We start from the raw sequence: 15543 nt of genomic DNA, 5'->3' as shown, positions 1-15543 counted from the left end.
TGGGATCCCTTTTTCTCCTCTTTTTTTGGGGTTCCCTTCCCCCCTTTTTGGGATCCCTTTTCCTTCTAACTTTGGGGTCCCCTTCCCCCATTTTTGTATCCCTTTTCCCCCATTTTTTTGGTCCCTTTTTTCCCCATTTTGGGGTCCCACCCCCCCATTTTTAGGGTCCCCCTTGGCACCCCCCCCCATTTGGGGTTCTCCCCATTCCCCCCTCCCCTCCCCCCAAACCTCTTCCCACAAAAACCAACACCGAGACTGTCCCAAATTCCCGTTTATTCCCCAAACCCCCCCAAATCCCTCTGGGAATTTTTTTTGGGGGGGGGGGGGTCAGGACACCAAGACCCCCCCGGGCCCCCCCTTGCCCCCCTCGGGGCCGTCCCGGGGGGCGGATTTGGGGTCGTCCTCGCCCACCAGGCGGATGTTGTGGCGTTCCCGGAATTCCGAGAGCTCGCGGCCCTTGGCCTGGAGCTGCTGAGCCAGGGCCTCGATCAGCTTGGAGATCTGGGGGGAAATGGGAATTGGGGGAAAAATGGGAATATGGGAAAAGAGATAGACTCGGTTAGATTGGAGATCTGGGGGAAAATGGGAATTGGGGGAAAAATGGGAATATGGGAAAAAAAGAGAGAGACTCGGTTAGATTGGAGATCTGGGGGAAAACAGGGATTGGGGGAAAATGGGAATATGGGAAAAAAAGAGAGAGACTCGGTTAGATTGGAGATCTGGGGGAAAATGGGAATTGGGGGAAAAATGGGAATATGGGAAAAAAAGAGAGAGACTCGGTTAGATCGGAGATCTGGGGGAAAATGGGAAAAATGGGAATTGGGGGGATTGGGGGAATGGGGGAAAAGAGAAAGGCTTGGTTAGATTGGAGATCTGGGGAGAAAAACGGGGAAAATGGGAAAAATGGGAATTGGGGAAAAATGGGAATATGGGAAAAAAAGAGAGACTCGGTTAGATTGGAGATCTGGGGGAAAACAGGGATTGGGGGAAAAATGGGAATATGGGAAAAAAAGAGAGAGACTCGGTTAGATTGGAGATCTGGGGGGGAAAAACGGGGAAAATGGGAAAAATGGGAATTGGGGGGAAATGGGAAAAATGGGAAAAAAAGAGAGACTCGGTTAGATTGGAGATCTGGGGGAAAAATGGGAAAAATGGGAATTGGGGGGATTGGGGGAAAAGAGAGAGACTCGGTTAGATTGGAGATCTGGGGGGGGAAACAGGGAAAATGGGAATTGGGGGAAAATGGGAATATGGGAAAAAAAGAGAGACTCAGTTAGATTGGAGATCTGGGGGGAAAACGGGAAAAATGGGAATTGGGGGAAAATGGGAATATGGGAAAAAAGAGAGAGACTCGGTTAGATTGGAGATCTGGGGGGAAACGGGGATTTGGGGATTGGGGGAAAAATGGGAATATGGGAAAAAAAGAGAGACTCGGTTAGATTGGAGATCTGGGGGGAAAAACGGGAATTTGGGAATTGGGGGAAATGGGAATATGGGAAAAGACAGAGACTCGGTTAGATTGGAGATCTGGGGGGGAAAATGGGAAAAATGGGAATTGGGGGAAAATGGGAATATGGGAAAAAAGAGAGACTCGGTTAGATTGGAGATCTGGGGGGAAATGGGGATTTGGGGATTGGGGGAAAAATGGGAATATGGGAAAAAAGAGAGAGACTCGGTTAGATTGGAGATCTGGGGGGGAAACGGGGATTTGGGAATTGGGGAAAAAGAGAGAGACTCGGTTAGATTGGAGATCTGGGGGAAACGGGGATTTGGGAATTGGGGGAAAAATGGGAATATGGGAAAAAAGAGAGAGACTCGGTTAGATTGGAGATCTGGGGGAAAATGGGAATTGGGGGAAAATGGGAATATGGGAAAAAAAGAGAGACTTGGTTAGATTGGAGATCTGGGGGGAAACGGGAAAAATGGGAATTGGGGGGATTGGGGGAAAAGAGAGAGACTCGGTTAGATTGGAGATTTGGGGGGAAAACGGGGATTTGGGGATTGGGGAATTGGGAATATGGGAAAAAAAGAGAGAGACTCGGTTAGATTGGAGATCTGGGGAAAACGGGGATTTGGGGATTGGGGGAAAAATGGGAATATGGGAAAAAAAAGAGAGATTCGATCATCTTGGAGATCTGGGGGAAAATGGGAAAAATGGGAATTGGGGGAAAATGGGAATATGGGAAAAAAAGAGAGACTCGGTTAGATTGGAGATTTGGGGAGAAAAACGGGGAAAATGGGAAAAATGGGAATTGGGGGGAAATGGGAAAAATGGGAAAAAAAGAGAGACTCGGTTAGATTGGAGATCTGGGGGGGAAAACGGGGAAAAATGGGAATTGGGGGAAAATGGGGGAAAAGAGAGAGACTTGGTTGGATTGGAGACCTGGGGGGAAAAACAGGAGGAAAAATAGAAAAAAGGGGGGAAAAGAGAAAAATGAGAGAAAAAAAGGGGGGAAAAGGTCGGGACAGTTTTCTTGGGGTGGTGCCAGGAGATTTTTTGGGCTCCCCACTGGATGTTTATGGGATCCCAGCGGATTTTTGGGATATCCCAGTGGATTTGGGGCTTTCCCATTGGACTTTGGCATACCCCGTTGGGTTTTTGTGGGATCCCAGTGGGTTTAGGGCCATCCCATTCCATTTTTATGGGATCCCAGTGGGTTTAGGGCCATCCCATTCCATTTTTATGGGATCCCAGTGTGATTTTGGGCTATCCCATTGGGTTTTTATGGGATCTCAATGGGATCTTGGGCTTCCCAGTGTGTTTTTACGGGATCCCAATGGGTTTAGGGCCATCCCATTGAGTTTTTACGGGATCCCAGTGGGTTTGGAACCATCCCAGTGAGTTTTTACAGGATCCCAGTGGGTTTGGAACCATCCCAGTGTGTTTTTACGGGATCCCATAGGGTTTAGGGCCATCCCATTGAGTTTCTACGGGATCCCAGTAGGGGGTTTTTATGGGATCCCAGTGGGTTTGGGGCCATCCCAGTGGGTTTCTACGGGATTCCAATGGGTTTGGACGGGATCCCAGTGGGTTTTTACGGGATCCCAGTGGGTTTTTACGGGATCCCAGTGGGTTTGGGGCCATCCCATTGAGTTTTTACGGGATCCCAGTGGGTTTGGAACCATCCCAGTGGGTTTTCACGAGATCCCAATGGTTTTTGGGGTCCCAGACCTGCTCCCTGTTGCTCTCCAGGGCGGGCAGCACCTCCTTGACCGTCCTCTCCACCAGCACCCCCCCGACCATGCGGAAACACTTCCGGGTGGGATCCACCTCGCGCAGCGTCTCGATCACCAGCCTGGCCAGGGGGGCAGCACCCCAAATGCACCCCAAATGCACCCCAAATACACCCGAAATTCTGCCCCAAGTCCCCATCTCAAACCCACCCCAATCCCGATCCCAAATGCCCAATCCCCATCTCCAAATCCTGACCCCAAACTCCCAATCCCCAAACCCGGAATCCCCCCAAATCCTGATCCCAAATCCCTAATGCCAGTCCCCAACCCTGACCCCAAACCCCCCAGATCCCCAATCCCAAAGCCTGACCCCAAACCCCACAATCCCAGCCCCAAACCTCTCAAATCCCCAATCCCAATCTCCAAACCCAAATCCCCCCCAGATACCCCAATCTCAACCCCAAACTCCCAATCCAGACTCCAACCCCCCCCCAATCCCGACCCCAAAGCCCCCAAAATCATGACCCCAAACCCCCCAATCCCGAACCTAAATCCCCCAATCTCGACCCCAAATCATCCAATCCCGACCCCAAATCCCCCAAACCCCAAATCCTGACCAATACCAATCCCAAACCCCCCAATCCCGACCGCAAACCCCCCAATCTCGACCCCAAACCCCAAATCCCAACCCCAAACCACCCAATCCTGACCCCAAACGACCCAAACCCGGCAATCCCGACCCTAAACCCCCCAATCCTGACTCCAAACCCCCAATCTCGACCCCAAACCACCGAATCCTGACCCCAAACCCCCCAAACCCCAAATCCTGACCCCAAATCCCCCAATCTCGACCCCGAACCCCCCAATCCCGACCCCAAACCCCCGAATCCCCCTAGATCATGACCCCAAACCCCCCAGGCCCGACCCCAAACCCCCCAATCCCGACCCCAAAGCCCCCTGCCCACGTGTGCTCGTTGAGCTCCAGCTCCAGCTCTGCCGCCTTGGAGGCCAAACCGCGCTGGTCCTGCCGCAGGCGGTTAAAGCGGGACACCACCTGCGGGGACACGGCTGTGACACGGGCTGGGGACCGGGATGGGAACTGGGGGGGAACTGGGATGGGACTGGGAGCACTGGGATGGGGAACTGGGAGCACTGGGATGGGACTGGGAGCACTGGGATGGGGAACTGGGAGCACTGGGAGCACTGGGAGGGGCTGGTCCTGCCGCAGGCGGTTAAAGCGGGACACCACCTGCGGGGACACGGCTGTGACACGGGCTGGGGGACTGGGATGGGAACTGGGGGGGAACTGGGAGCACTGTGACGGGAACTGGGGGAGACTGGGAGCACTGGGAGGGGGAACTGGGTTAGCTGGGAGCCACTGGGATGGACTGGGGGGGGACTGGGGGCACTGAGGTAGGACTGGGATAGGACTAGAATAGAGTGGGAGGGACTGGGATGGGACTAGGAACGGTCTGGGAGGGACTAGAAGGGAACTGGGATGGACTGGGATGGGAATTTGGTTAACTGGGAGCCGCTGGGAGGGACTGGGGGCGCTGGGAGGGGAACTGGGTTAACTGGGAGGGGACTGGGATGGGACTGGGAATGGGACAGGGAATCTACTGGGATCGACTAGAGACGGACTGGGAATGGACTGGGAGGGACTGAGAATGAGAAAAACTGGGAAAAGCCAGGATTGGGATAAACTGGGACTGGGGAACTGGGAACGGGATAAACCCCTGGGATTAGGAGCCCCCCGGGGTAAGAGGGAACCCCCCAAGCCCACAGCAGAGCCCCCCTTTATCAGAGACCCCTCCCCATTATCAGAGACCCCTCCTCCCTATCAGCAATCCTTTCCCGTTATCAGGGACCCCTCCCCACTATCAGAGACCCTCACTCATTATCAGGGACCCTCACTCATTATCAGAGACCCTCACTCATTATCAGGGACCCTCATTCATTATTAGAGACCCCTCCCCATTATCAGAGACCCTCACTCATTATCAGGGACCCTCACTCATTATCAGAGACCCCTCCCCATTATCAGAGACCCTCACTCATTATCAGGGACCCTCACTCATTATCAGAGACCCTCACTCATTATCAGAGACCCCTCCCCATTATCAGAGACCCTCACTCATTATCAGGGACCCTCACTCATTATCAGAGACCCCTCCCCATTATCAGAGACCCTCACTCATTATCAGGGACCCTCACTCATTATCAGAGACCCCTCCCCATTATCAGAGACCCTCACTCATTATCAGGGACCCTCACTCATTATCAGAGACCCCTCCCCATTATCAGAGACCCTCACTCATTATCAGGGACCCTCACTCATTATCAGAGACCCCCCCCCCCCTTCCCCTCACGGCCAGGCCCATCCCCCCTCCGCTTCCCCCCGCCGCCCCCCTCACTCCCGTGCCCCCCCCCCCCCCCCATCTCCCGGGGCCCCCTGCCCGGTTCCCGGTGCCCCCGGACCTGCTCTGCGCTCAGCCCCTTCCCCGCCGGGGCCGCCCCTCGCCCCTTCCCCGGCTCCGCCATCACGGCCCGCGCGGCTCCGCCCTTTCCTCTCGCGTCACTTCCGGCCGCCATCTTGGGTCCGGGTGAGGCGTCGGCGCCGCCATCTTGGGTGAGGGCAGCGCCTGAGGGGGGACTTTGGCCGCGCAGCCGCCGGCGGGGAATGTGCGGGAACGGGGCGGGAAACGGGGCAAAAGCGGGAGGAAAAGGGGGTTTGGGGTGGGGATTTGGGCATTTGGGGGGCTGGGGATAGGTGGGGGGTAGTTTGGGGTCCGAATTGGGGCAGTTTGGGGGGATCTGGGGTAGTTTTGAGGGTGTTTGGAGCAGTTTGAGGGGGTCTGGGGTAGTTTTGGGGGTGTTTGGGGCAGTTTGGGGGTGCTGGGAGCAGTTTTGGGGGGACTGGGGTACTTTGCAATCAAAATTGGGGCAGCTGAGGACATTTGGGGGGGGTCAGGGGGCAGTTTGGGGTCACACTTGGGACATTTTGGGGGTGCTTGGGGCAGTTCCCAGCCGTGTGACCCCTCCCCAGTTTGGGGTGTCCCCTCCCCAGGCTGAGGGTGGCCCCCCGGGCCCTGCTGTGCTGCCCCCCGAGAGCCTCGAGAGCCCCCCAGAGCTCCAGCGCGGCGGGCAGGTACTGGGGGGACCCCAAAAACCCCAAAGAGACCCCAAAAACCCCTGTGGAGACCCCCAGAAACGCCAGGGGCACCCCAGAAACCCCTTGGGAACCCCAAAAGCCTCCAGGGGGGCTGAGGGTGACCCTGGGGGTGACCCCAGGTGTGTGTGGGGGGGCTCAAGTGTGACCTTGCTCCCCATGGGGTCACCTGGGGGTGTCCCTGTCCCCAAAGGGGTGGCCTGTGGGGTGACCCCAATCACTTTGAGGTGTCCCGTGGGGTGACCCCAGTCCCCATGAGGTGCCCTCGGTGTCCCCACCCTGCACTGGCCTGGCCACGGTGATGTCCCCAGTCTCAGTGACGTCCCCTCAGTGTCCCGTCCATGCAGCCATGGCAGTGTCCCCTTGTCCCTCCGAGTCCCTCAGGGTGTCCCCTCCCTACAGCCCCATGGCCATGGCGGTGTCCTCCTGTCACTGTAAGGTCCCTTCAGTGTCCCCTCCCTGCAGCCATGGCGGTGTCCTCAGGCCCGTTGGTGTCCCCCTGTCCCTCTGAGGTCCCCTTGGTGTCCCCCAGCTATGGCAGTGTCCCCCTGTCCCTCCGAGTCCCTCACGTTGTCCCCTCCCCGCAGCCCCGCAGCCATGGCAGCGCCCCCAGACCCCTCAGTGTCCCCAGAGCCCACGGTGTCCCCCTGTCCCTCACGTTGTCCCCTCCCCACAGCCCCGCGGCCATGGCAGCGTCCCCAGACCCCTCAGTGTCCCCCTGTCCCTCTGTGTCCCCTCTCTGCAGCCACGGCAGCGTTCCCAGAGCTCGTGGTGTCCCCAGGCCCATCGGTGTCCCCCTGTCCCTCACGGTGTCCCCTCCCCGCAGCCCCGCGGCCATGGCAGCGCCCCCAGACCCCTCGGTGTCCCCCGGCCCCCCGGGCGGGCTGGTGGCGGTGGCCCAGGTGACAAGCACGGGGGACAAGGAGCACAACTGGCGGCAGTGCTCGGCGCTGGTGCGGCGCGCGGCGGCCGCGGGGGCCCGGGCCGTGTTCCTGCCCGAGGGCTTCGACTTCATCGGGGACAGTCCCCAGCACAGCCTGGCGCTGGCAGAGCCGCTGCACGGGGACATCGTGGGACGCTACCGCCAGCTGGCCAGGTACGGCACCGGGGCGTCCCCAGGAATGGCACTGTGTCCCCAGCCCTGTCACTCTGTGTCCCTAGGGGATGGCACTCTGTGTCCCCAGCCCTGTCACTCTGTGTCCCCAGGGGATGGCACTCTGTGTCCCCAGCCCTGTCACTCTGTGTCCCCAGGGGATGGCACTCTGTGTCCCCAGCCCTGTCACTCTGTGTCCCCAGGGGATGGCACTGTGCGTTCTCAGGGAATGTGAGTGACCATGTGTCCCCAGAAGTGTCACCGTGTGTCCCCAGGGAATGTCACTGTGTGTCCCTAGGGGATGTCACTCTGTGTCCCCAGGCCCTGTCACTCTGTCCCCAGCTCCTGTTACTCTGTGTCCCCAGGCAGTGTCACCCTGTCCCCAGGGGATGTCACTCTGTGTCCCCAGCCCCTGTCACCCTGTCCCCAGCCCCGTCACTCTTTGTCCCCAGGGAATGTCACTCCGTGTCCCCAGCCCCTGTCACCCTGTCCCCAGGGGATGTCACTCTGTGTCCCCAGGGAGTGTCACCCTGTCCCCAGCCCTGTCACTCTGTGTCCCCAGCCCCTGTCACCCTGTCCCCAGGGGATGTCACTCTGTGTCCCCAGGGAGTGTCCCTCTGTGTCCCCAGGGAGTGTGACGTGTGGCTCTCCCTCGGGGGCTTCCACGAGCGTGGCCCGGACTGGGACAGCACCGGGCGGATCTACAACAGCCACCTGCTGCTGGACAGCTCGGGTGGGACACGGCCTTCCTGAGCCCCGGGCCACCCCTGGGCCACCCCTGTGTCCCCCAGATCCCCAGTCCCCATGTCACTGACATTCCCAACCCTTGGATGTCCCTGTGTCCCCACATGTCCCCACCGTCCCCTCTGGCTGTCCCCAAGCACGCTGGTGGCCGCCTACCTGCACCATTCCCGCCCCCTGGCTGTCCCCAATGCCCTGTGGCTGTCCCCACCGTCCCCTGTCCCTGTGGTGGCTGTCCCCGCTATCCCCAGCCCCTGGTGGTGTCTGTCCCCGCTGTCCCCAACCCAGCGGTGGCTGTCCCCACGTGTGCTGGTGGCCGCATACCTGCACCATTCCCAATCCCCGGCTGTCCCCACTGTCCCCAACCCCTGGTGGTGGCTGTCCCCAACCCCGCGGTGGCTGTCCCCAGGCATGCTGGTGGCCACATACCTGCACCATTCCCAATCCCCGGCTGTCCCCGCTGTCCCCAGCCCCTGGTGGTGTCTGTCCCCACTGTCCCCAGCCCCTGTGGTGGCTGTCCCCGCTGTCCCCAACCCCGCGGTGGCTGTCCCCAGGCGCGCTGGTGGCCGCGTACCGCAAGCTGCACCTGTTTGACGCGGCGCTGCCGGGGGCGCCGGCGCTGTGCGAGAGCTCCTTCACCAACCCCGGCCGGGAGCTGCTGCCCCCCGTCGACACCCCCGTGGGCAAGGTACGGCCCTGCCATGTCCCCTGCTGTCCCCACGTGTCCCCACGTGTCCCCTGCCTCCACTGATCCCGGTATTCCCAGAAGAAGCCGGGCCTGGCCGTGTGTCACAGCCTGTGGTACCCGCAGCTGGCCCTGCCCTAATCCTAAACCCAACCCTAAACCCACAGTGCCCAGGGTGTCACCCAGTGTCCCTGGGTGTCCCTGCATGTCCCCAGGGTGTCCCCTGCCCTCGCTGAGCCCCACATCCCTCCCAGCTGGAGGACGTGTGCTCTGCCTGTGCTTCCAGAGCTGGCCCTGCCCTGACCCCATGCCCAGCGTGTCCCAGGGCTGTCCCCAGCTGTCCCCAATGTCCCCTCACGTGTCCCCCCAGCTGGGGCTGGCCGTGTGCTATGACCTGCGTTTCCCGGAGCTGGCCCCATGCTCAGGGTGTCCCCAATGTCCCCAATGTCCCCTCAGCTGGGGCTGGCCGTGTGCTATGACCTGCGTTTCCCGGAGCTGGCCCCATGCTCAGGGTGTCCCCAATGTCCCCTCAGCTGGGGCTGGCCGTGTGCTATGACCTGCGTTTCCCGGGGCTGGTCCCGTGCTCAGGGTGTCCCCAATGTCCCCAATGTCCCCTCAGCTGGGGCTGGCCGTGTGCTATGACCTGCATTTCCCAGAGCTGGCCCCATGCTCAGGGTGTCCCCACTGTCCCCTCAGCTGGGGCTGGCCGTGTGCTATGACCTGCGTTTCCCGGAGCTGGCCCAGGCCCTGCGCGGGGCCGGTGCCCAGATCCTGACCTTCCCCTCGGCCTTCACCGTGCCCACCGGAGCCGCGCACTGGGAGGTGAGGGGACACCCATGGGGGTGATTGGGGACACTGTGGGGGCTGGGGCGACTGTGGGGGCTGGGGACACCCATGGGGGCTTGGGGACATCCCGTGGAGGCTGGGGACACCCATGGGGGGGGTTGAGGACACCCCAGGGGGAGTGGGGACACTGATGGGGGGCTTGGGGACACCCTAGGAGGCGGGTGGGGACACTCATGAGAGGGTTGGGGTGCCTGTGCAAATGATTGTCTCCCATGTCCCCTGGTTCTGTCCCCTGGGTGACACCCCTGTCCCTTCCCAGTGACAGCACTGTCCTCTCAGGTGCTGCTGTGTGCCCATGCCCCCCATGTCCCCTGGGTGACAGCGCTGTCCCCTCAGGTGCTGCTGCGTGCCCCCCATGTCCCCTGGGTGACAGCGCTGTCCCCTCAGGTGCTGCTGCGCGCCCCCCACGTCCCCTGGGTGACACCATTGTCCCCTCAGGTGCTGCTGCGTGCCCGTGCCATCGAGTGCCAGTGCTACGTGGTGGCCGCGGCTCAGACCGGCCGGCACAACGCCAGCCGCGCGTCCTTCGGCCACTCGCTGGTGGCCGACCCCTGGGGCGCCGTGGTGGCCCAGTGCCACGAGGGGCCGGGGCTGTGCCTGGCCCAGCTCGACCTGGCCTACCTGGAGCAGGTGCGCAGGGACCTGCCCGTGCACGGCCACCGCCGTGGGGACATCTACGGGACTCTGCCGGGGACACCGGGGACGTGACGGCGCCACAGCGGGGCCAGATCCGATGGGAACTGGCAGCGGGTTTGCTTCGCTGTCCCCAGAACGGGATGGCACGACGTGTCCCCCTTTTCTTTGGGGGGTCCCAAACCTGCAGCAATTCAGCTCCAAATCAGTCCCAAATCTGCATTAATTCAGCCCCAAATATTCCCCCAAATCTGCAACAAATTCAGCCCTAAATCAGCCCCAATCTGCCTTTTTTGTCCCCAAAATGGAATGGCACAATGTGTCAATGTGTCCCCCCTTTCTGTTTGGGGGGTCCCAATCAGCCCCAAATCTCCATCAACTCAGCCCTAAATCAGCCCCAAATCTGCATAAATTCAGCCCAAAATCTTCCCCCAAATCAGCCCCAAATCTGCATCAATTCACCCCTAAATCTACCCCAAAATCAGCCCCAAATCTGGCCAAATTCACCCCAAAATCTGCATCAATTCAACCCCAAATCTGGCCAAATTCACCCCAAAATCTGCATAAATTCACCCCCAAATCTGCCCCAATTCACCCCCAAATCTGCCCCAAATCAGCCCAAATTTGCCCTGAATCAGCACTTTTGTCCCCAAAAGGGATTTCTGCTTTTTGGGGGGTTCCCCCTTTTTTTAGGGCTTCTGGAGGGGGAGGAATTTCTTTCTATTAAAATTTGAAAAATATCAAAATCCCAGGAAATGACCCCAAAGCGTGGAGGAACTTTGGGATGGGATTGGGGACAACCCTGAACCCCCCAAGTGCTGGGTGGGAATGGGGGAAAAAACAAGGAAAACGGGAAAAAAACTCCATCCCTGTCGGGTTTTGGGGGAAAATGGGAATTTTTTGGGGGAAAACCAGGGATTTTGGGGAGGAAAATGGGAATTTTGGGGGAAATTGCCATTTGGTTTTCGTTGTTGTTTTTAATGGGTATAAAAGAGGGGAAAATGGGCAAAATCATGGAAAACACAAGGAGGAATTTGTCCAGGAAAACGAGGAATTCTGGAATGTTCCACACCTGCAATCCCCAAATCCCAGCGTGGCCCTCAGGTTCTTGAAACGAGATTTTTTTACCCTTTTTTTGGCCGTTTTTAATGGATACAAAAGAGAAAAAAAAAACCAAGGAAAACACGAGGAGGAGGAATTTGCCAAGGAAAACGAGGAATTCTGGAACATTCCACCTTTCCGATGCTTCCCACACCTCAAATCCCCAACTCTTGGCTGCACCAACGGGATTTTTGACTTCCTGCTGCTGTTTTTAATGGATAAAAAAAGAACAGAAATCGGGGAAAAAACATGGAAAACACAAAGAAAAGGAGGAGTTTGACAAGAAAAGAGTGAGGAATTCTGGAATATTCCACGCCCCCAATCCCCAAATCCCAGTGTGTTCCACCCGTGGGGGTGTTGCCTTTTTCTTGCCATTTTTAATGGATAAAAAAGAAAAGAAAATGGGGAGAAAACATGGAAAACACAAAGAGGAGGAGGAATTGACAGGGAAAAATGAGGAATTCTGGAATATTCCACACCCCCAAATCCCAGCGTGTGGCACCAGTGGGATTTTTGCCCTTTCATCACCATTTTTAATGGATAAAAAAGAAAAGAAAATAGGGAGAAAACATGGAAAACACAGGGAGAAGAGGAAATTGACAGGGAAAAGTGAGGAATTCTGGAATATTCCACGCCCCCAATCCCCAAATCCCAGTGTGTTCCACCCGTGGGGGTGTTGCCTTTTTCTTGCCATTTTTAATGGATAAAAAAGAAAAGAAAATAGGGAGAAAACATGGAAAACACAAGGAGAAGGAGGAATTGACAGGGAAATTCTGGAATATTCCGCACCCCCAAATCCCAGCGTGCTGCACCAGTGGGATTTCTGCCTTTTCATCACCATTTTTAATGGATACAAAAGAAAAAACAGGAGGGAAACCCCACGGAAAACACAAGGAGAACCCATCAGGAACCCCAAAAAGCGCCGAATCCCGGAATCCCCCACACCTCCGACCCTCCCCAAATCCGTGAGCGGGCTCCGCGCGGGGACCTCCGCGGAAGAATCGGGGGGGAAAAAACCAGAAAATCCCAAAAAAAAAAAAACCAAAACCCCAAAGAGCGGCGGTGGATCCCTCAGGGAGCCGTGTGGAGCATCAAGTTCCTGAGGAGTTTCTGGCGGCCCAGCTCGTAATCCTCCTCGTCCACGTTGACCAGCAGCTTGATGGCCTCGTGGCCCACGGCCTGTTTGAGCGAGTCCGTGATGAAGACGCCCTTGAGGGCCTCCAGGAGGGAGCCGTTGATGTAATCCCGCCAGAAGGCGTCGAGGTAGGTGAGCTCCGAGAATTTGATGTCGCAGATGATGGAGCCCAAATCCCGGGATTTCAGGATGGTGTTGGCCTGGTTGAAGCGCTCGAACTGGCGCTCCAGAGGGTCCTGCTTGTTGGAGAAGACGTTGCCGTGCAGGGCGGAGTCGTGCTGGCAGTACTCGGCGCGCACGCGCAGGCGGATGTCTGCGGCGGGGGAGACGGGCTTCAGGGGCTGGGACTGGGGAAACGGGGTTTGGGATTGGGGGATGTGGGGTTTGGGATTGGGGGATGTGGGGTTTAGGGGGTTTGGGATTGGGGGAATGTGGGGTTTGGGATTGGGGGGATGTGGGGTTTAGGGGGTTTGGGATTGGGGAAACGGGGTTTGGGATTGGGGGAATGTGGGGTTTGGGATTGGGGGGATGTGGGGTTTGGGATTAGGGGTTTTGGGGGTTTGGGATTGGGGGATGTGGGGTTTGGGATTGGGGGATGTGGGGTTTGGGATTGGGGGAATGGGGGGTTTGGGATTGGGGAATGTGGGGTTTGGGATTGGGGGAATGTGGGGTTTAGGGGGTTTGGGATTGGGGAAACGGGGTTTGGGATTGGGGGAATGTGGGGTTTGGGATTGGGGGATGTGGGGTTTGGGATTGGGGGATGTGGGGTTTAGGGGGTTTGGGATTGGGGGAATTTGGGGTTTGGGATTGGGGGAATGTGGGGTTTAGGGGGTTTGGGATTGGGGGAATGTAGGGTTTGGGATTGGGGAAACAGGGGGTTTGGGATTGGGGGAAACGGGGGGTTTGAGACTGGGGGAATGTGGGGTTTAGGGGGTTTGGGATTGCGGGAAATTTGGGAAATTTTCCCAGTCTTGGGATGTCACACGCATTGGGGATCCCAATCCAAATCCTGTATTCCCAAACCCAAATCTCTGTTTACTGCAGGTCTGTTTCTCTTTAGGGATCCCGATCCCAAACCCCCTCTCACCGCAGGTCTGTTTCTCTTTAGGGATCCCAATCCCACAGTCCCGATCCCAAACCCCCTCTCACCGCAGGTCTGTTTCTCTTTAGGGATCCCGATCCCAAACCCCCTCTCACCGCAGGTCTGTTTCTCTTTAGGGACCCCGATCCCAAACCCCCTCTCACCGCAGGTCTGTTTCTCTTTAGGGATCCCAATCCCACAGTCCCGATCCCAAACCCCCTCTCACCGCAGGTCTGTTTCTCCTTGGGGTCGGGCGTCGCTGACTTCCTGCGTTTCCGTTGGCTCCCGAGGAGGCTCCGGGCCCGGCCCGGGCGCTTCGGGCCCAGCTGGGGCCCCCCCGGGGGGCAGCACAGGGACGGGTGGGGGGCAGGCACTGGGACACGGGGGGAAACGGGCTCAGCGACCCCAAATCCAACCCCAGAGACCCCAAACCCATCCAGGGAACCCCAAACCCCATCCCGGGGGCCAGGCACTGGGACACAGGGAAAAATGGGCTCAGTGACCCCAAATCCAACCCCAGAGACCCCAAATCCATCCAGGGAACCCCAAATCCATCCATCAGATCTGGCACAGTCCCCCAAACCCTGTGAGGTTCCAGGGTCAGGAACTTTGGGGGTGTTGACCCCAAATGGGAGTGATGACCCCAAAGGAGGGGGTGCCAATGATCCCAAAAGGGGACAGTGATTCCAAATGGAGGGGACAATGACCCCAAAAGGGATGGTGACCCCAGAGGGTGACGATGATCCCAAACGGGGGTGACAATGACCCCGAATGAGGTCCGTACCTGATTTGTGGGGGTGGCCGAGGCCGGGCGGGGTCCCCCCGGGCGCGCGGGGGGTGACATAGCGGATGGACGTCTCCTCCAGGTACTTGTCCACCAGGTCCGGGCACACTGGGAACGGGAATGGCACAGGGATGGCACCAGGACATCGAGGATGACACCGGGATGGCACAGGAATGGCACGGAAATGTCACAGGCATGGCACCAGGACATCAAGGAGAGCACCAGGATGGCATGGGAATGGCACAGGAATGGCACAGGAATGTCACCAGGACATCAAGGATGTCACCACCATGTCACGGGAATGTCACAGGAATGGCACCAGGACATGAAGGATGGCACGGGAATGTCACAGGAATGTCACCAGGACATCAAGGATAGCACCGGGATGGCACCAGGACGGCACAGGAATGGCAGATGATGACAGTACCCCCATACACCGTGACAGTGACCCCGTATATCACGATATATCGCGACAGGCGCTCACCTGGTGCCACCGTTTGAGGCCGACGTTGGGCAGCAGCGGGTGGCGGAAGATGGTGCGACCCCAGTACCCCGATATCACCCCTAGATCACTACGGCGACCCCTTATATCGCGACATGTCGCGCCGGGCACTCACCGGGGCGCCGTCTCTTGAGGCTGACGTGGGGCAGCAGCTCATGGCAGGCAACGACGTGACCCCAGCCCTTCCTATCACCCCGTATATCACAACAATGACCCTGTATATCGCGATATATCGTGACAGTGACCCCGTATATCACAATGTACCGCGATGGGCACTCACCGGGGCGCCAGCTCTTGAGCTGACATGGGACAGCAAGTTGTGGCAGGTGATGATGTCACCCCAATACCCTAATATCGCTCCATATATCGTGACAACGACCCCGTATATCGCGACATACCGCGCCAGGCACTCACCGGGGCGCCGCCTCTTGAGGCTGACGTAGGGCAGCAGGTCATGGCGGGTGATGATGTCACCCCAATACCCTGACAGCACCCCATATATCGCGACATATCGCGACATATCGCGACTTATCGCGCCAGCACTCACCGGGGCGCCTTCTCTTGAGGCTGACGTAGGGCAGCAGGTCGTGGCGGGTGAT

The 15543-nt window shown here is 58.3% G+C and overlaps 3 protein-coding genes across 8 annotated transcripts; 1 reads left to right on the top strand and 2 right to left on the bottom strand.

Annotated features, from left to right (window-relative positions):
- Positions 1 to 256: 256 nt before the first annotated feature.
- Positions 257 to 5758, bottom strand: PFDN2 (prefoldin subunit 2). The gene is made up of 4 exons (XM_038162049.1): positions 5653 to 5758; positions 4140 to 4228; positions 3173 to 3296; positions 257 to 501 (listed from the first exon to the last, which is right to left on the bottom strand). Exons 1-4 carry the CDS (start codon positions 5713 to 5715, stop codon positions 328 to 330), a joined length of 450 nt encoding a protein of 149 aa, XP_038017977.1. The 5' UTR covers positions 5716 to 5758; the 3' UTR covers positions 257 to 327.
- A 7-nt stretch (positions 5759 to 5765) lies between these two features.
- On the top strand, positions 5766 to 11318 carry NIT1 (nitrilase 1). Of its 6 annotated transcripts, none has more exons than XM_038162045.1 (7): positions 5766 to 5771; positions 6221 to 6322; positions 7170 to 7439; positions 8066 to 8169; positions 8732 to 8865; positions 9559 to 9684; positions 10147 to 11318. In XM_038162045.1, exons 3-7 carry the CDS (start codon positions 7180 to 7182, stop codon positions 10414 to 10416), a joined length of 894 nt encoding a protein of 297 aa, XP_038017973.1. In that variant the 5' UTR covers positions 5766 to 5771; positions 6221 to 6322; positions 7170 to 7179; the 3' UTR covers positions 10417 to 11318. The 6 variants fall into 6 exon arrangements, with proteins under 6 accessions (XP_038017973.1, XP_038017972.1, XP_038017971.1 ...); XM_038162044.1 differs by lacking the exon at positions 5766 to 5771 and adding an exon at positions 5791 to 5803; XM_038162043.1 differs by lacking the exon at positions 5766 to 5771 and adding an exon at positions 5815 to 5856.
- Positions 11319 to 11952: 634 nt separating this feature from the next.
- DEDD (death effector domain containing) lies at positions 11953 to 15464 on the bottom strand. The gene is made up of 4 exons (XM_038161728.1): positions 15359 to 15464; positions 14443 to 14550; positions 13885 to 14031; positions 11953 to 12890 (listed from the first exon to the last, which is right to left on the bottom strand). Exons 1-4 carry the CDS (start codon positions 15462 to 15464, stop codon positions 12514 to 12516), a joined length of 738 nt encoding a protein of 245 aa, XP_038017656.1. The 3' UTR covers positions 11953 to 12513.
- Between the last annotated feature and the right edge of the window lie 79 nt (positions 15465 to 15543).

Source organism: Motacilla alba, chromosome 25 (assembly GCF_015832195.1).
Source record: "Motacilla alba alba isolate MOTALB_02 chromosome 25, Motacilla_alba_V1.0_pri, whole genome shotgun sequence".
Classification (NCBI taxonomy): Eukaryota; Metazoa; Chordata; class Aves; order Passeriformes; family Motacillidae; genus Motacilla; species Motacilla alba.
The sequence above is the reverse complement of the archived record's forward strand: the minus strand, read 5'-3'. Positions and strand labels throughout refer to the sequence as shown.